This window comes from Budorcas taxicolor, chromosome 7, assembly GCF_023091745.1.
Source record: "Budorcas taxicolor isolate Tak-1 chromosome 7, Takin1.1, whole genome shotgun sequence".
Classification (NCBI taxonomy): Eukaryota; Metazoa; Chordata; class Mammalia; order Artiodactyla; family Bovidae; genus Budorcas; species Budorcas taxicolor.
The window spans coordinates 68734084-68755222 of record NC_068916.1 but is presented as its reverse complement, the minus strand read 5'-3'; the positions used below and the strand labels follow the sequence as shown (position 1 = coordinate 68755222).

The 21139-nt window shown below is 43.5% G+C and overlaps 1 protein-coding gene across 1 annotated transcript; it reads right to left on the bottom strand.

Annotated features, from left to right (window-relative positions):
* Positions 1–5614: 5614 nt before the first annotated feature.
* On the bottom strand, positions 5615–18139 carry LSM11 (LSM11, U7 small nuclear RNA associated). Its single transcript, XM_052643410.1, has 4 exons — positions 17695–18139; positions 13226–13365; positions 11188–11271; positions 5615–10723 (listed from the first exon to the last, which is right to left on the bottom strand). Exons 1-4 carry the CDS (start codon positions 18137–18139, stop codon positions 10313–10315), a joined length of 1080 nt encoding a protein of 359 aa, XP_052499370.1. The 3' UTR covers positions 5615–10312.
* Positions 18140–21139: the final 3000 nt, after the last annotated feature.

Below are 21139 nucleotides of genomic sequence, written 5' to 3'. Positions count from 1 at the left end.
CGAGGGTAGGTAAGAGGACCATAGGCCTCAGATGCATCACATGGAGTTTCAAATGAACTAATTGCTTTCTGCCCTCAGAAACAATGAGCACAAAGTAAGCATCAGTCTTAGAACAAGGCCATACAAATGGAATCCTAATAGATTAGTCTTAAGGAAATACTATTTTCACACTATTTCATATAACACTCCCCAGTCACACAATCTTACTGATCCAGCAAAAATCATGCAATGAGAACTTTATAGATGTTCCTGGCCTGGAGGTGTCTCCTTTCTCTTTACTGTGAGCTGTGTGTGTGTGTGTGTGTGTGTGTGTGTGTGTGTGTGTATACGTGCACATGCAGTCATTCAAAGTAGTTCTTATGGTTAAAGTAGTCAGCGGGTCCACATACAGTGGAAGAAAGCTGATATACTGCCTTCCCACTTCTTGTATTTTGATTTTCTAGTCTAATTTTTCCAGTAGTCATGTATGGATGTGAGATATGGGCCGTTAAGGCTCACTGCAAAAGAATTGATGCTTTTGAACTATGGTGTCCGAGAAGACTCTTGAGAGTTCCTTGGACTGTAAGGAGATCAAACCAGTCAACCCTAAAGGAAATCAGTCATGAATATTCATTGGAAGGACTGATGCTGAAGCTGAAACCCCAGTACTTTGGCCACCTGATGCAAAGAGCTGACTCATTAGAAAAGACCCTGATGTAGGGAAAGATTGAAGGCAGGAGGAGAAGGGGACAACAACGATGAGATGGTTAGATGGCATCACCAACTCAACGGACATGAGTTTACTGGGAGATGGTGAAGGACAGGAAAGCCTGGCGTGCTGCAGACCATGGGGTCACAGAGTCAGACACAACTGAGTGACTAAACAACAACAAATCTAAGTAAGTCTCTGGCACTTATAAAATGGTCTGGCCCTTTTGCTACTAATTCATGGCTTTATAAGAATGATGAGAAAGCTACCCAAGTGGGAAGACCCAAATGGCACTGAAGTAACAGGAGGGTCGCAGCAAGAATCCACAAAGTAATGAAGACACAAGAAAGAAAAAGCTATTCACTTTCCAACCCTTCTATGTCCCTGATAACTTCATGTTTCCACGTGGCTAAAATTTTATGCTCTGCTTTATGGTATATTTGAATCCAGATCTCTATATGAGATAATTTTCCTGGTGGGGCTCATTTCTGGACCCTGGGGCAGGGACTTGGGACTTCACACTCAAAGAACTCACATACAGACTGGGATTCTCTCCCAGTGAGGCTATGCTCCCTCTCACAGGTCCAGAGAGGACTGGAAGTCCATCATTCAACCCAAAGTTTACAAATGTACACATTTACAACTCTTTGGTATTTCTTTACTTTTTAAATGCATTGGGAGCCTCAAATAACGGAAGTGACCAGGCTCCCTCTCAACCCTGAAGAGGCCCATGTGCGTTGCTATGTGTCTTTTTATGTGTATTTGTCCTCCAGTGCACACTTTCATAACTGGATTGGATGTAACATGCTCAATTAATTAAGGGATACATTTTTATTACCAGCACCACTACTGGTTACATCTTGATCTCCATAAGGAACTGGCTGACTGGGGAGATGAGCGTGCACTGGCTCATGACTGGAGGGGAAGAAAGATGTTGTGCAGCCAACATATCTGCTTTGCGCATTTGTGCTTTGTTTATCATAAAACGGGTGATAATGATAAGGATGTGTAAGAAGCACGGTGTTAATGATAGTGCCAGTGGAGAGTGTGAACAAAAGCCATGACTTTGAGCAAGAGCTGGATATAAATTAAACCCCAGATTGTTTCAGACTATAGGTTTTATAGTTACACATTTATGGCTATTAGAAAGACTATTAGAAAGACCTTTGGTGCTGAAATTCCTGCAAGAATAATTTCATCACTTCAAGTGTGAAACTCCCTAGTCACTGATCCCAACTTTTCCCATGGAAGCAATTGCTTTAGAATATTGTTTTTGCTGACTTGGCCATTTTATTACAGAACAGTATGTTTATTATGTAAGACATGCAGTTTATATCCATGCGTTTATTAACACATGGGAGGATATTGATCACTTGCGGCTCAGGAGGTCTGCCTATAATCTGAAGATAAACAGTTTAATTTCAATTACTGCCTATTTATTTTTATGTGTACTTTCAATTTAAGGCAAATTTCCCTAATTTGCATTGATGGTAGTAACACATGACTTCCTTTTAAGTGTTAGCTAAAAAAGTGAGGCAATGTGTAGAAAAACATCAAATACATAAAAATACAGTGGTCTGCTTGGGATAATGGAAAAATCATGGAGATGCTTGGCAAATGATCCAAGTCTTGGAAACCATGGGCTCTGTAATAATAACGAAGATGTACATTTTGGGTTAGGATTCTGATAGCGATGATGGCCGTACAGTCATCCTGGAGACCAGTGCCACAGTGTAAAGCTGCTGCCTGGGGCCCCAGGAGCATGCTTTTCCACGTGACACTAATTGGCCCACACAGGAGTGAAACCATGACCCTTCCCTCATTAACCACATGCTCAGACCAGCTGAGCTAGCTCCCTCTGGGTCACTGGGGTCGCATGTAGGAAATTACCATTCCAGTGCCCTGTGGTCCTCTTGTAACCCCAACTAATGAATGTCCCGTGGAGCCTAATGTCATTCCTGGGGGAGCACAACACTCTCCCATCGGTGAAGAAGATGATGATATGCTCAAGTTTTAATCTAGGGAGAAACAACTGAGGAGGTGTCAGGAAGTCTGGGAACAATCTTTCAAGGTCTGTCTGTGTGCTAGGAAAAAAGGATGACAGCATTGTGCTGCGTCCACTCGTTTGCCTGGTCTCAGGACGTGAAACACAAGCACAGGGAAGTGAAGAAAGCAGCTAAGCATCACACAGCAAGCTCATCATAGCATAAATGACATTAAAACTTGCTGTCTGGGCTGAGCACTTTGTCACCAACCCTATTAGGTGGTATTATCCCTATTTTAGAGATGAGGAAACTGAGGTTTAGAAACCACTGGTAAGCATCTAAGATAAGGGCTCCTTCTAGGATTATCATATTCTGGAAACTAACACATCATCAAGTTGAAGGGAAATTTTACAAGACAGCTTGCCAATCTTTCTAGGAAGACCACAGGCCTTCAACTAATCCTTTTCTCCTGCTTTAACACATCCAGAGTTTAGCATTGAGAAAAGTTTTATTGTTTTGTTTTGTTTTAATAAGATGAATAAGTCAAGACCTGCAGAAAGCATTCTTACCAGGTTTTGCAGAACACTGGAAAGAAAGGGCTGGCAGGCTTTCCACACGCGTTCTGAAGACTTGGGAAAGATCACTAGCTGTCCCACCTGCTTTTTAACAAGACTATTAGGTTGATACCCCTTCCAGGGCCAAACCAACTGGTGGGTGAAATGAAATACCAGATGGTCCTCACTTGGCAGCCACTCTTACCACAGCTGGACCACTGCCCTGGGGGTGCCCACCACCACAGTCCGTTCTGGGAGCCACGAAGCCCTGTGTACATGTCCACTTTCAGTCAAAGAACTGGGCCAAAAGAACTAGACATGTGAAAAACCAAAAGCTCTGGTTTAACTCAGCTATCTGGTTTCTGATTAATCTAAGGGGATTAACTCCACTTGTCCTCAAAGCTTCCTATTCAATGCCTGAGAAATTTGATATGTTTCAGGTACAACTGGCTAGCAACAAACTTAAGTCAGAGAGACAGACCCCAAATTTGCCATTTATTACCAGGGGAGATGTTGGTAGCTTATTTAATGTGTTCCAGTTCCCTCACACACATATTGGAGATAAAATCTCCCCCGTGCTGTGGTTTTATCTGAACAAGGTAATGCAGGCAATGGGTTTGGCACTTGTAGATTCCTCTTCACCATAGGCTGCTGGGAAATTATTCCTTGACGGAGAGAGAGGTCTTTTGAAGGCCTTGATGTGAAGTGCTGGGAGACTTACCAGCACTTCCTACCTTATTGCTCCTGCTCCCAGAGCACAGCCTAAAACACCACACTTCTCTGTGTCTATCAGAAATTTTCCTCGCTTGCAGCCTTGGACTGGAGGTTTTATTCTGGTTGTGGAATCACAAGAGAAATGCAACCTCTCTCATAACGGAGCATCAGGAATTAACACTGGGAGAAAGTGAATTTCCAAAAGCGAGACAGCAGATGAGAAATAGAGGAATCAAGTCAGTTTACCTGAAGTAATCTCCTGCCAGCAGGCGGGAAGGGGACAGGTGGAGTTGACAGCATTCTGAGAAGAAATGAGGAACTCCACCATGTGAGAATATCAACAGACTCCCTAAAATAGTGGACGCTCTGCCCTTTCTCTCTTCCTTAGGCACTTTCACTGGCTGACGGCTGCCATCAGGCTGCCTTAGCTTCACATTATGGAAATTCAGCAGTGGTAAGAGACGGTTATATTGCCACTTGGGTTGACTACAGTTTGCTTTTCCTTGATTATTTAGGTTCAGACTGGTGAGTGTTTAACAATAAATGGTAGCAGTAACTGGAGATCTGGAGCCTCAGGTCCTTCTGGGATTCTACACTTAAGCAGTTCTCTTTAAGCTACTGCCATCTAGTGGTAACTGAGCAGACTGACATACCCTTCACGTCTATCCAAGGAGAAAACGGGGCTGGACAAGCACTTGTTTTCTCTTTGCCACTCCTATCCAGAAAGCAAAAGGAGAGTAACAGATGATAAATTTCATTCCGCTGGCCTCCACTCCCTACCAATATTTAACCATCACTGTACATTTTGTATGTCAAGCTAGCAGACTCTTCTGACTTTAGTTTGATTAATGAGGACATTTTTATTTAAGCACAAGTCTTTGAGATGTAAAACAAACAAGCAAGAGCCAGAACTGGAACATGTGGGTCTTGCCTCTCTTTTTTCCACTGTGATGCCTACAAACTTCTTGTATGCCAACTGTGCCAAACTTAATGTATCCTTTGAAAGTAGGGAATTGGGTCTTTAACTTGAGGTTCCCCCCTCTAAGAATCAATGTCATTTTTGTTTGTCCACCTTATTTGGATGACTCAGGGCTAGAAGCACACAGAGGATGTCAAGTAATCAATGTGGCAAATCTCTGGGCAGATCAACTTCCTGTATGTGCACAGAGGAGCTGGTGGCAAATTCAGATATTCCTGGAAGTGTGTCAATCAGCAAGATGTGGTAAAATCCTCCAAGGGGAGCTGAGTCAATGGTGATCTCAGCAGGTCGTGAAGAGAGTGGATTAACACCAGTGAGCTATTAGGTAGGATAAATTCACAGGGCAATGACCATTGCTTGGGGCTTAGACTAGGAGAGAATTCACAAACATGGGCCAAGTTCCTTTTCTAAGCGTAAACTTCAAATAAACTTGAATAATGATCTAGATACATGTGCTTTGCTAAAGAAAAGGCACAAGGTTACAACAATGAGACTGCAGAAGGCCTGTGATGTGTTAACTTTCTAGATGGGTGTCTTCATGGGTAACAGACTCCCCTGCCACCTCCTCTCCACCCATCCCTCCTCAATTAGCAGAGACAAAGCAGCCAGTTTATTAAGACAATCATATTTATTACAGTTTCCAGACTCCCGTATGACAAATACTGAAAGCAGAACATTGCAAACTGATGTTACTAGCAGCAACCCTCCATACACAGGAAGGGTTTAGGTGAATTTAACAATGAGGAGTAATTTCAAGACAAGATTAAAAATCATGGTTTTTCTTGTAGCAGCTGGTATATGAAGAGTGAAACTATTAATACACAGAGTCATCCAGGTTTAGCCTTGTCTAAAAAACAAGGTAATAAGTCACGGTGCGGAGGGGTTTCCCCAGGGCTGCCAAATAGGAGGCTAATGCCTTTAGATGTCAGGATGGAATAAGCAAAAATCACTTTTCAAGACATCGCTTACTATCTGCTTTACTGTCAGGACAACAAAAAAAGAACTGGACAGCTGCCCTAGAGCTTAGCTCACACATAATTCAGCCAGTCATTGTTTCAGTAACACCCCTAAATTTTTTTAAAATACATTTTTACCCCACAGCTCTAAAAACATAACATCAGACATTTGCTCCAAAGGATTAAAAATCAAAAGCAATTGCAATGTACTGGGAATAGCTTTTATAGCTTTCCTGTGGGACAGTTCCTATCTCTTCAGAGAATGTTTTTAAAGAAGCACTGGCTCTGGTAGCTTATCAAACTACTTTTTATTCTAAATAAATAAAAGACCAACTGAAGGTCTCAGGTGTACTTTTTTTTTCCGGCTAGATCTCCCAACCATCCAAAGCCATGTCTTGACAGACAGCTTTCATTTTTATTAGAGGAGTGCAAGAGAACTTACAAACATTTGAAACATACTCAAAACACCACGAGTAAAGGAGGCCCAACTCCTCCTCAAAGCCCAGGAAACGATGGAGGAACCCCAAAGGCTTATCTTAAATCCATCAACTCAATTTGCCAGGAAGTAATGACAGACCACCCACCTTTGCAACACAGGCCTAGATGAGATTTTCTTTCTTCACAAACACTAAGAGCCTTCTGGGAGTTGCTACCCAGAAACACACAAGCTGATGAACAGAAGCTACTGAAAAGGAGTTGACTGCATTCTATATGGCACAGGAAAAGAAAAATCCAAACAACTACAAACCATTCTGTTTATACCATGACATTCTTAGATGAATCTTGGTCTTCCCACAGCAACCATTTCATTCATAAAAATACATAAAGGATTAGAAAGCTTTGGGGCAGCACCAGTGACAGCTAGCTGTCTTTGAATAATTTAAATTTGTTCCTAAAGGCAAAAATAAGAGAAAATTTTAAAAAGTGATTTACAGAACAGATTCTATTTCATGATTTTGCCCATGTCTGCTGCTATGAAAACAGTACAAATAGAAATACAAATATCCACTCTGCATCAAGTTAGGTTCTTTCTCAAGGGGTACAGGCAGTACACCTAGGTTTGTGTAAGGCTTCTGAGGCTGGGGCTGATAATCCCTAAAGGTACTCCTGGACCTTTTCACATGAAGACAGGTAAAGCCCTTCTTCATTCACTAACGACACTGGCAAGGATTCCTATGCACCTTGACTTTAATGCTAACAGTTTCTAGGCTTTCTGACTTGACACGCAACATGCAGAGAGAGGAAGAAACCAACTGGTCCAGGGCCGCCTGCCACGGACAACTCTAGCTAAGCATCTCACAAACAGCCCACCTCTATCATAACTGGTCTCTGAAAGAAAGCAGAAATACTTCCTAATTACCAGCACAAACAACCTAAAGTGCAGCCTCTCCTAGTGGTGAAGCAGTAGAACAACCTCTGTGTACAAATATTGGCCCATGAGATCATCCTGGGGGTGAAGCCACACCTTCCATCTCTCAGTCCCTTGTTACTTTCTAACAAACCTGTATACCCCTGAGAAGACCTCAGCAAGTTCATAAGTCTGCCCTGAAAACACGCTCCCTTGTCTAGAGATTACTCTGAAGAACTTCAGTTCAATGTTAAAAAAAATAAGAACTAGAGTCTCAATCTCAAATCCCTGGAGAATACTAGAAGCCAGTTGTGGTGTATATCGGCTGTTTAGGGCCCCCTTGGCGAGCTGATGGGGGGCCTCCAGAAATCTGCCATTCTGGCTGTTACTTCCCCTTTTTCTTTCCTTGCCTTCTCTTGAGGAAGACTTCAGTTATTTCCATAGCAATTTGTTAAAATGTCTTAGATGATCACATTTTTGAGCAGCATATACATTTTTAGAATATATTTTTCCTTCGTTTTGAAAAATTTATCCAATAATAAAGAAATGGCAATAATTTTAAAAATTTACTTCTATAAAATAATGATTATCATGCTTTGTACAAAACATCACATTTACTAGACAGTAATCATCCCAGAATCACTGTCCAAACCAATAAATGGGGAATATGGGCACGTAAGATAGATCACACACGGTTTTAAAATAATTTTTAGAGCCAGAATTGTTAAGTTGGGCAAAAAAGCAATAAATCAATCATTATATGGACACATGAAAATCATATGCAAACAAGGAAATGAGCATGTGTTTAAAATAAGTCAGGTTAGATTTAATCAGGTACTACAATGAATAGAAATTAATTATATTCATTTGATTCCAAATTTCTCCTTTATTGTGAAAATCTAGTAACTACTACAGCTTCCAGATGAGGGACAAGACAGACAGACAGATGGGGACAGCCAAACAGGGGAGATCGGTAAAGGGGTAAAGGTGGGGTGCCTGATGATGAACAAGACGACCGATTTCAGAACATACTATTTAAAAAGACTCAGGCTGGCAGTGTCCAAAGATAATTGTTCGCTTGCATGTGTAACCTAGAACCTCTCTAAATGTTTAGTGCATCTCTTCTGGTTCTAAAGAGTATATTTGAAACCCATTTTGAAACAAAATCAAATGAAACAACTTCCACAGATTCCCTTTCAGGGATGTGCTGTTTTTAGATTCACATCCTTCCTTCAGTGCTGGCATATAAACCCCCCAAAAAGTGCAGAGGAATTCCCTCTCATCACGACCAGAAAAGGGTGGGGGCTGGGATATGGGAGAGCAGCAAAAAAGACTGTTACTTTTCTTTCACTAAAGATATTCTTCTGAGAACTTCCATTGTCCCTTAGGAGAAAGGAATGGAACATGGAAAGTAGTTCCTGAAGGTATCACTGCCTTCTGATGACAAGAAGATCATAACTGTTAACACTTACAGAGATTACGTTCTTATATTATATAGCACCTACTTTGCTCATGAGACAGTGAACTTCTAGCAAGCTATGAAACAGAGTGAGTAAAAATTACTCATGGCACTTATGTATGTTAAAAGACTTTAAAATGCCTTCCCCAGATTCTGTTCCTCAGTGCCCCTGTGAGGTAGGTGTCTGATGGGGAAAACCTGAGGCACAGAAGGGTTAGTCTGCTCTTCTCTCACTCCACGAAGAGCCAGAGGCCCAGCCAGCCAAAGGACCAGGAGTCCCGGCCCAGCTCTCTGAGCGTGACTCCCCTGCTTCTCAGAAGGCTCATTTAAGTTACACAACAAATACGGCAGAGGAAGTTTTTCTTTTCAAACATTTTAACTAGTGAGCTATTTCTCATTCTCACTTTGAATGTAAGCTATCTAAAATAAAACCTAACATAAACTAACAAAACAAAAGGTCAATATTGCCTAACAGTCTATGTCGAGATATAGCCTATTTTGCACTGGTGATTGAAAAAGCATATGATTCAAGTAGAAATAGTAGCAGGTGGTCTGGTGTTTGGTTACTCAAGCTGGGCTGAGTAACATGTCCCTTATAGACACCACTGTTGTACTTTGTGAGAACCTCTTTGGCCTGACACAAGGGAATAAAACTCCACCCGGGTTTCATGGAACCATCCTGAAAGACACTCGAGACAGGGCCAGCCCTGCCCGGAAAGGGTACTCTCAGCCACATGATGTGTGTGTATTCTTGAGTTCATGCAGAACTCTTCGCAGCCAGTCAGGAAGGTGACAGCCTCCTGCTATAAAGCTCACAGGACAGGTCACACTATACACAGGGGGCAATACGCAGGCACATGCACTAGCACCATGCCACAAAAGTGAAAGAAGAGAAGGACAAGAGCATCTTACAGTCCCACCTGGTACACCATCTGCAGGAACTCCCTCTGGCAAGAGGAAAGCCAACAACAAGGTCCCCTATTTCTTCCCATAACATGGAGAGGGATGAAGACACAGCATTTATTGGAGCATGCTACCCACCCAGGTTTCACTCTTACATAAATGCGTAGCCTTCTTATATCTTACAGATATTAAGAGATAGCAAAGTACATTGCTCGATCAAGAGAGAGTGGTGTAGAGTGAAACTTAAAGGTCAGTTACAAGGTGCGGATGAAGGGCTTGAGGCAATTTATCCTGCTACTCTTAGATACAAGTTCATGAGTACTCAGGGCACTAGCTTCTAGAAATGAGATCATTCTTCCTGAGGAGGCCTTCTCCTTCACCACGCTATAGTGTCTGTGGAGTCAATTCAATTCATACCATGCTCCCCAACTCAAGAGCTTATATTTGGTTTGAGTGTATGCAGTAGACTGTGATATCAAATCAGATGCATGGACCATGCTCTGTACAGCTTTTGCTGTGATATTGATGCAAATACCCACCACCCTCTCAAGCTGTTTTCCCTTCAGGACCTCATCTCCCAGAGGGCCCGAGCCTGGCTCTATGCTCTGCACATGCTGGACCAGAGGGATCACTCCAACTCAGAGTTACACTGGGATACTAGGATAAGCATAGCAGCAATTCATGCATTGTATTTCTACAACCAAAACTCAAGTGAGGTTGAGCCGGTCACTGTGCAAGATGAACCAGCAGGACGTTCTCACCTCGAATGAAAATCTGATTTATATGTCGAGTGAAAACCTGCTGGTAATCCACTTTGGGCTTTCTCTTTTTCTTACGGGACGGGCCCCTGGAAAGGGTGGTAGCCCTGGAAAAGGTACCCCCCGCACTGGACACTTCTGTCCGTGTAGTCCTCCCTGACAGCTCTGACCTGGACTCCTCCCTTGCAGACGCCTGCAAGGAAGAAGGGACGGAGCGGGAACGCCTGCGTGAACTCCGGTCGGTGTCTCCTCTTCCCCACACCGAAGCCACCTTCCATGTGGATGTCTGGGAGTATCTGGAGAGAGTGGAGTCTTCAACTGCAGACTTAGAATCTGTTTCCTTCTTGGAGGAATCTTGCAGTTTTAGTCGATCAAAGAGCTGCAAGGAAAGCAATGACAAGTATTAGCCTTCTCTTCAGTTTTCAACATCTCTTTTTTTCGATATACCAAGGAAAGACTAGATTCCTTAATCATGCTCTGTAGACTGTTTGCTTTGCAATTTTAAAAACGTTAGCAACAAATTTTCTATTTCTAGCCATAACTCAGATAAATCAGTAAGTATGTCAAGAGAAAAGGTACCCATTTTTTCTATGGTATAAAACTGAAAGACATTCAGACCTGATGAGGTAACTTGTTGCTCAAACAATATGCAAGTAAGAAATACAGACTCATTTTTTACTCACTGGATGCATGAGAAGAGACTAATGAAGACCTTGGTCCAAGCATGCCTGGTTGACAGCAATAAGGCTTTACTGCTGGGAAATCCTGGTCCCTAGGCTCAGTGATCTTAATTCCTAAGCTTGAAAGCACACTGGGTACTCAAAGTCAGGGGAAACTGCTTACCCTGGTGAGAGTCAATGAAGAATCCCGTTCATATGCTTTGCCTAGAACAGGTTTTCGGTAGGTCTCATCCACATCAGTAAGTGCCTAGAGAAAAAGAGACCAAAGGAAGGAAAAATATGGTATCATTCAAAATATTATTTTTATAGCTTTCAGGACAAAATTTAAATGGCAGAATACCATCTAATTATACCAGACTAAACTTAACAGGTGACTCAGCTCTTGGGCAGGAACAAATGGTAATACATGGTCCCCTATGAATAGGAACGCCAAGCTGTTACGACCATATACGATGGGGTTCTCCTATGGTAAGGGGCCACTGCAAATGTAGGGTAGAGGCTCTTAAATTTCAGGGGGGCATGAATAATCTAGGAAGCTTATTAACACATTACTGACCAGAGATGCATTAACACCACAGGCATTAGTTTCTGCAAAAAATCCTCTTGTCAGTAATGTGGCAAAATATAAATCTAAGGCTATTCTGATTCTGTACATCTGGGACGAAGCCCAGGAACTTTCTGTTTTAACCAGAAACCCCATGATTCGGATGTAGGACAGCCTCAGACCACACCTTAAGAATACTACTGCTGATTTTCCCTTTTCAGTCTCTCTGCTTTATGACAGCAATGAAGAGACTAGCCAAGGCAATACACAGAAATGCCGGTGAATTCTTGTTGATGAGAGATCAACATTACAGGACAGCTATCAGGCTCAAATGAGCTCATGTATGAGAAATTACTTTGAAAAGTATGAATTATCTTACAAACATAAGCTGACAGTATTGTTATTGCCACCACTGTCAAATATATTCTCTTAAATCTCTCCCTTCAAAGGTAAACTTACAATAATAATAAAACATTTTCCCCCTACATTTTAGAAATGAGAAAACTGAGGCTCAGAGAAATTACTTTGCCTAGAGTTACACAGCTACCAAACGTTAAGCTAGGATTTGAATCCAAGTTTTATGACTCCATACGGTTTAAAACATGGTTTCATAAGCCAGAAAAGATAAAGCTACAGTCCCTTTCACTTACTAAGAGTGTCATTTGGGACCAACCTTCCAAAACCACTAGCCTCAGTTACTTCATTTGTGAAATAAAACAGTGATAGACTTACAACTCATTCACTGAGGTAGTATATATAAAGTCCTTTGTACAGGATCTGGCATATAGCAAGTGCTTAATAAGTATTAGCAACTACTACTATAATCAAGGGGCATGCACAGATGAAGATACAGCACAAAGAGAAGAAAAACTGGCGATGGAAGATCGTATGGAAAGAAACACCAGAAAGCCCTTGTGGCTCCTACTGTAACTGTCTCATATCATAGCTGTGCTGCGTCCTTTTTCTCTTCCAAATGTCTGTCTAGTAAATAGACAGTTAAGCCTCTAGAAGACTGAGGGCGCATGGTACACTCCTTCATGAGCAAACACCATGCAAAGTGTCTGGCTTATTAATATGGCTGCTTCCCCTCTATCTTCATCTCTCTTTCCAAAAGTTGCACTTTAAGTTCCTTCCTGAAATTTCTGTACCTAGCAATGTGCCCAGCCAAAGTAGAAAGTCAATAAATATGTTTAAATGAATGAAAAATAACCAGTAAGAAATCAATATAAAATTACTAAAAGAAGAAATAAGTAATTATTCCTTAAGGCTAGATTTCTCAACCCTGGCACTAGTAACATTCTGGACCAGATAATTCTCTGTTGTTGGCAGGATATTCTGTGGATTGCAGCGTGCACAGCAGCAGCCCTGGCCTCTACCCACTAGATGCCAGTGGTACTCTGTCCTACAGTCGTGACAATCAAAAAATGACATGGCCAAATGTCCCTGGGAAGGAGGCATAGGTAAAATCATCCCAGGTGAAAGCCACTGCCTTTGGGAAAACAATAAAAAGAACTTTTCTCTTGTTGTCCAAGAGAATTCAAAGATTCTAGGGCTTCCTGGAAGTTATTCTGGAGGTTTTGCTGAATAAAGTCCTTGAGATATATAAAAGATTTAATCCTTAGGAGGTGCTCCAGTTCCTTGAGGAAGGCTTAATTACCATATTCCAGAACTTGTCAAATGCAACGAGGAAGCCTGTACAGACGCCCCGAAGTCCCTTGAAAGTGCGGATGTGAACATTCACCTTCACCCCCTCCCGGATACAGCGATGGAGTTCACCCAGAGGGCTGCCTTCGTGCACTGGAACAAGAAGAACCATCAGCACAGAATGAATACCTGCTCTCATTCCCAGAAGTAACAACCAAGACCACCCCACCATCTCCAGCAACGCAAGGCTACATGGTATGGCACTGGCAACCACACCACAGGAGCAGGAAGGTCCAGTGGGCAGCATGCCAAGTGCAGGCAATGCACACTGAAATGAGACAAGACTCCCCAGAACTTGGGTAAACCCCCTGCGTGGCCACCATCCAAAGGTTTCACTACCTCCATATGCTATTTCTATGATGCCTCTGATTCTAAGAGGCAGCATCACTTAAAAACTTTGGGGGGCAAAAAAACACAATACTAAATGTGCACATCAGCAGCCAGGTTCTTCTCAGTTCTCTGCCTTGTATAACAACCTTTTTCAGGATAAATCTTACGAACTGCATATCCAGCTTGAGCCTTCCAAAGAACCAAGAACTTGGGTCACAGGTTTAAAGGAAATAAACCGTGTGACTCATCTGCCCTGAAACACATGTAATCGTCTAAGAGAGAATGGCTTTTTGGCCCTCTCTCGGTCTAAGCTACATCATGCAGAAGCCCGTGCTCTTAGGCCACTAGTGTTTCAGTGAACATTATCTTCACATGAGGAAGAAGAGCCCTGGTTGTATTTCAGGCCTCACTGATGTAAAGGCACCTGCTGAGTATCTGACTCCTATGAAATTGCTGATAAGCATCATATGAAAAGAGAAGTATGACAATTCATGTGAAGAATGTTGGGACTAAAAACTGCAGCCTTTATTATGATGGATTTTTTTTTTTCAGAGCTTGAAAGCAAGGCTGAGTTTTATTTTGATTATTTCATGTTAATTTAGCCATCACAGTACAGTGACTGTACTACATAAAACCTCCCTAAAGAAAACTGCACATGCATGCATATACACACACATACACACTCACATTTACACAATCTCACTCTTCCCCTGAAGTCTGAATGGCATAGTTCTTTGTAAGTTATTGTCATTGATAGTAGACAAACAACAATAACTCTGTCTTATTTTTAGTATATGCATAAAAGAGAACAAGTGTCTTGCACTTCAATTCGGATACCTAAGGTGGTTACTCTTAACCTCCTTACCCCACTCATGGACTGGCTTATACATGATGGCAGGGGTAAGTTAATAAAAGAAGATACTCTTGGATTAAGCGACTTTGTAGATGAGAAATAGGAGCTTGTCAGATTGAAGATTCAGCAAGAAGGCAGAGTGTCAGAAACAGTGGCCTTGGAAAGGAACATGAGACCCTTGGCCTGACCTTCACCATCCATCCCTCCTCTAGCCATATTAAACTTCTCTGAACCTCTGACACACTAAGGTATGTGTACATACACATACCTGGATATGTGTTACAGATGGCATCAAATCAAGCACTGTAAACAACATTTAGGTCATTATAACTAGTTGTGTGAACTTGGGGAGCAACTTTTTCTCCACAAGTCCAAGTTTCCCCATTCATAAGGTGAGGTTAGACTAGGTAACTTCTAGTTTCATGTAATGAATAAGTTCCAATAATTAAATTTCTTAGAAACTGGTCACAATGCCTAGATTCCTCTACTTGCCTTCCACATTCACTCCTCTTTCCCACCATACACATGTTCCACAAAGGCTGGAAAGGCCACTCTTTTTCTAACTTAGAAGAAAACAGGGGCATTACTCCCCTCACATCCCCAAATCAGGGAGAAAGGACAAGCATGTACCTTAACGAAAATCTCTTATTCTAATTAAGCAAATGGTAAACTCAGGTTTTCAACCTTCATATCTGTACCTTTATTTTGATTTATTTTTCTTCCAAAGATTTAACAAAGTACAATTCCAGGGAATATTTCTCTCATGTGATCAAAAATACAACACTGGCACCATCTAGCAGAGCAAAATCCCAAGAGAAAAAAAGTTCCACATTCAGAATCACAAGGCACATTCTGAATCTCTTCTGAGCAGTATTTGTGACAAACTCCAAATGGATATGAGCCAGGCTTCTAAAACTGTATCTATTCCTTATCTTTGAAGAAGTTATTCTTCCAAATCCCTCTCTCCACTGCCGTTACCCTTGGGCCACAGCCTTCCAAATCCAGGTCATTTTTAACTCCACTCTTTTATTTTTCCCTTCTTATAGCCAATACTAAGTCCAGAAAAAAGATTCTCAATAACTAAGACCTGACCTTTCTTTTCTGTTTCCACAACCAACAATAAAGTCCAGAGCCTCATCATACTATTGGTTCACTTCAAGAGTCTCCAGGCTTCCCTCCTTCACATCAACAACAGCAGCAGCATCACTGTCACCAATATTATCACCAATTACTGAGCCCTCAGTATGGGCCAGGCCCTATGGTAAGTTTAACTTTACACGTTATTTTATTTTTTTTGCCACACAGCATGTGGGATCTTAGTTCCCTGATCAGGGTTTGAACCTGCATCCCTGGCATTGGAAGTGCAGCATCTTAACCACTAGATCACCGGGGAACTCCTTGATTTGTATCTTGATTGTGGTGATGAATTCACAACCTTTTTACTCACCTGAGGAGTTAATTTTGCTATATGTAATACAGCATATATTACACACTTATTTAGCATATATTACATGCTCAACAGCCTTATTTTTAAATAATTACTGTTATCGTCAAGCATGCCCTTCCTTAACCTCAAGACCTAAAGCTGATTTCTATATGAATTCTTTTTTGGAAAAAACCTAATCTTCATCCCTGCTTCTATACTTTTTTTTGCTTCCTGAAGGTCATCAATTTTTTGTGATATCTACTCATCTCTACCATGTACACCCAACTGTTTCCAGTGGTAGGATTAAAATTTTCAGTGCCTACAGCACACTTTGAGACTTTGATTCCAGGCATACATTTAATTGTGGAAAGTTGATAAAGCTGGCTTTCACACTCTTTCATCCTAATAATATGGTGGAATGCTCCACCAGTAAAGCCAAAACCACTCACCACATAGAAATACTTCTTTTGTCTTGAAAATCTTGGCAGCAAAGCAATACTTGGCAAAACGGAAATAAATGTTACAATCTGAGACTTGGAGGGCATTTCAAAGATCTGATAGTGGCAAAAACTATGGGCAAAATAAGCTCCCCCAAACTGCTCTTAATTTAGGCACATACATAATGTCACTGCTGGGCAAGCAAACTGGAGTAAACCCCAGCTTAGGCAGGGATGCTTTGGCACTGTAATCACAAAGGCACCCCTAACAGCACTCAGCTTTTTAGGATGTTGCTCTCTTAACACACTTCTAGGAAAGAAACAAAATATTCCTTTACTTAGCAAAATGCTCCATTCCAAAGGCAGTGATTTAATAATGCCACAATCTAGTTATCAGAATACAGATGCTCTGAATGGCTAAGTAGGTCACTGTGTTCATGGGGCAGATGTCAGAACTGTTTGCCAGATGACAAAGACATGACCCTGGGCTGTTTCTATTCCATTTATACAAGACCTAACTCACCCGTTAGCAATCTCTGCTATTTACAGCTTTACTCTAAGGAACTTATTAGGAGGCTGCAAGAAATCCCCTCGTGCCATTTACACCTTCAGAACTCAAAATAACCTGTGCATATGGTAATAGGAGCCTGACAGACAAGAGTCCCTGCACTCAGCCCGGCAGAGAGGCTGTAAAAGTGTCTGCCCTTTAGTGGCCTTCTGTGCCTGCTGCATTCCAGTGAACATATGTATGTCAAGACCCTGCAGCCCTTTCTGCTTACAGCACTGAGAACGAGCTGTCACTTAATGTGCAGAGGTCATGAGATTATGTCCCCTGTGCTATCTGAACAATTTCCTCATACTGCGTTCCTCACCCACAAATCTCACTGACCAAACCACTCTCCCTCCCCTAATACTGGCTGTGCCCTCTCTGCTCTCACCATGCGTGGCCCCAAGACTTCATCACCTCTGCAAACCCTCCCCATGATGTCCCATTTCCAGGCTCACCACCTCTCCAGAATCCCGCGGCCATCCCCCACCCCGCAATCACTCCTGCAGATCGATTTCAGCAGGTTCCTCGTCACCTCTGTGATCACTTCTGTGGCCCCCAAGACCTTTACGCATGTTATCCAAGCAGACCCTACCCATGGCTACTTAATCCCCTCTACAGCCTTGCCGCTCTTCCTCACTGCTCATACAGACCCTGAATTCCTCAAGCTGACCCTCCCCTCGGTCGCCGGTTATCTCTTCAGCCTTCACCAAGACCCTCCCCCTGATACACACACAGGTCCGCGCCAAGCGGCTGTCACCAGGGACACGCCTGCAGGGCCGCCGCCTTCCGGACAGCCGGCCGGCCCCCGCCCGCCCGCGGGACTCACAGGGCATTCTCGTGAGCACGTTGCGCGGCGCCTTCCTGCTCCGACCCGGACCCCGCCGCCGCGCCTCGGCGGCCTCGTCCCCTTCCTCTTTGGTCACCATGAGGCGGCGGAGGCGCTGGATGCGCTCGGGGTCCGGGGCGGGGGCGTCCGGGCGGCGGCGGGTCCTGCCCGAGGGCGCGGAGGCCGCAGCGGGGCCCCCTGAGCCAGCGGCCGCGCCCCGCGCCCGTCCGCGCCCGCCGCTCCGTAACCCGGTCCTGAGGAAGCTCTCGTATTCGGCCACGTTGTTGAAGCAGGGCGCGTTGGGGTAGGGAATGGGAGGCAGGTGGGGCGCATACAGGGCCAGCAGCGGGTCGAAGCTGTCAGAGCTGACATCCAGCCGCGGGCTGGGCGGGCGCGCGGGGCTCCCGGCGCGAGCCGACCTCGCCCCCCGCTCCCGCTCCTCCATGTTTGAAAGGCCCGCAAGCCGAGGCCGATGGGAAGAAGGAGCGGGGCCGCCAGAGGGCGTCACCGCGCAGCCGCGGCGCAGGGTCTCACTGCGCCCGGGCGGCCGCCAGGAGGCAGCGTCTGCCTGCGCTCTGCGCCGCCCGCGGTGTGGTGTGCGGCAGCTACTCGCCCGCGGCTCGGAGCGCATCAGCGTTTGGGGGAAGAGGTTCATTTGCGTTAACGCAGCGTTTTCCCATCAATATTATTATCACTTTCGGTGTTTGCTGATAGTCCAGATTCCCTGGGGATGGAGCCCGGGCCCGTCAGCTTGACAAGCTCCCCAGGTGTTTCTCGGTTCTCTGGAATTGTGGTCTACTAGTAGCTTGAGCTGGCGGGAAGCAACGGCAAGAGGGCAAAGTGAAAGTGAAAGTCGCTGCGTCGCGTCCGACTCTTTGCGACCCCATAAACTGGAGTGGGTTGCCTTTCCCTTCTCCAGGGGATCTTCCCAACCCAGGGATCGACCCCACGTCTCCTGCATTGTGGGCAGATTCTTTATCAGCTGAGCTACAAGGGAAACCCAAGAATACTGTGGTGGGTAACCTATCCCTTCTCCAGCGGATCTCCCCAACCCAGGAATCCAACGGGGGTATCCTGCATTGTAGGCGGATTCTTTACCAACTGGCAGAAAGTGAAGAGGAGCTAAAAAAAGCCTCTTGATGAAAGTGAAAGAGGAGAGGGAAAAAGTTGGTTTAAAGCTCAACATTCAGAAAACGAAGATCATGGCATCCGGTCCCATCACTTCATGGGAAATACATGGGGAAACAGTGGAAACAGCGTCAGACTTTATTTTTGGGGGCTCCAAAATCACTGCAGATGGTGATTGCAACCATGAAATTAAAAGACGCTTACTCCGTGGAAGGAAAGTTATGACCAACCTAGATAGCATATTCAAAAGCAGAGACATTACTTTGCCGACTAAGGTCCGGCTAGTCAAGGCTATGGTTTTTCCTGTGGTCATGTATGGATGTGAGAGTTGGACTGTGAAGAAGGCTGAGCACGGAAGAATTGATGCTTTTGAACTGTGGTGTTGGAGAAGACTCTTGAGAGTCCCTTGGACTGCAAGGAGATCAACCCTGGGATTTCTTTGGAAGGAATGATGCTAAAGCTGAAGCTCCAGTACTTTGGCCACCTCATGCGAAGAGTTGACACATTGGAAAAGACCTTGTTGCTGGGAGGGATTGGGGGCAGGAGAAGGGGACGACAGAGGATGAAACGGCTGGATGGCATCACTGACTCGATGGATGTGAGTCTGAGTGAACTCCGGGAGATGGTGATGGACAGGGAGGCCTGGCGTGCTGTGATTCATGGGGTCGCAAAGAGTCGGACACGACTGAGTGACTTAACTATCAGGGAAGCCCAGGAAGAGGGCAAGGAATGTCCCAGTTTGCTCTTATGCTGAGCATCACTGGATTTTAGACACCTGGACTCCAAGTATTTAGCTTCTCTGAGCTTTCCATTCTCTTTTGAGATACTATCAGTTCAGTTCAGTCGCTCAGTCCTGTCTGACTCTTTGCTAGAAACTGTTTCAAGGCACTGTCTGAAGAACCAAAGATATGCATATGGGGCGTAATAAATGCTCTACTAATGTTAACATTAAGTGTACAATGAAAGTGAAGGATTATGAGTGGACCCTAGTACTGCATTTCTTATATCTAGGCAAAAAGAAATTTACACACACACCAGACAGATGCTAGTATTAAAGAAAATTCACCATCATTGATCTTCTAAGTATTGCTAAGCACCTGGAGGAAAGGAAGATCCCACAACTGGGATGGCATATTTATAAAACCTGGCTGTACTTTAGAGCCTCTGATTAGCAGAAACTTTTTTGTTTCTCGATGTTAAAATAATAGTGTAGTCCACATCAAAGGCCCAGATACTACCCCCTCAACCAGTAGAACCAAGACGTTTCCAGTCACCTAGACATCACACGAATCACTCCTGTCACCACTCTCCCAAACTGCAATCCACTGGCATTAATTCTATACTAGTGGCTTCTGTGTATATTCTGAAGTTTCCTTAAGCTTTGGAAAGGAAGCCAAAGAAAATACTAGTCTCTTGAGAGAGGATGAAAATTAATATACAACTGTGAAGTATACTTTAGAATAAAGACATACTGCAAAATAAAGATGACAAAGCAGCCAACAGTACTTGGGGCAGGGGAGGGGGGAGGCCATGTGGCATGCAAGATCAAACACATGCCCTCTGCACTGGGAACCCAGAGTCTTAACCACTGGACAGCCAGGGAAATCCCATCCAACACTGCTTCTGACAGCATTACTTAACTCAATAGGTATGATTACAGCATAAATATTAAACCCAGGATATTCGTTTGCTCAAAACCACCCTCCCCAAGACAAACCTCACTCCTGCAAACTGCTGGCAATTCAACCAGCAAGCACATGTCCTCCTATCTTATAACAAAATCAAGTGATACCTTTGTCGTATCACAGAACATCCACAGGAAACACAAAACTTTCTTGGGTGGCTGTCTTAAAAATTTGTACAAACACCTACTTATCTATACTTGTTTTGATATAGAATGCTCTGATTTGTTTACCATTATGTTTGCCAGTCAAGAGCTACATTCTTACTGCCTTACTTGGCCTATCACAGTGTATCTAGATGTACAAGTCTAGGTTTTGGTATAGACTAGTTACCCAAAGTGTGGTATATTGACCACACCCATCAAAAGTCGTTGAATCCCAAACTCTTCATGAGGAGAGAGCTTGGAACTGGCATTTTAAAAGAGCATTTCAAGTAAATTTTTGTATCCAGTAGTCTGTGAACCACCACTGTGATGAAGGGATGTGAGCCTGGCTTATGTAAGGATGTTCACACATGAAAGTTGGACTCATATACTGCATTTGTATGAAAAAAAAGAAAAATTAGGCCAAGGGAGTTGAAACCTTTATTTTTTTTCTTCTCAAAGAAATTTTATCAATTACCAACTGTAAGCCAT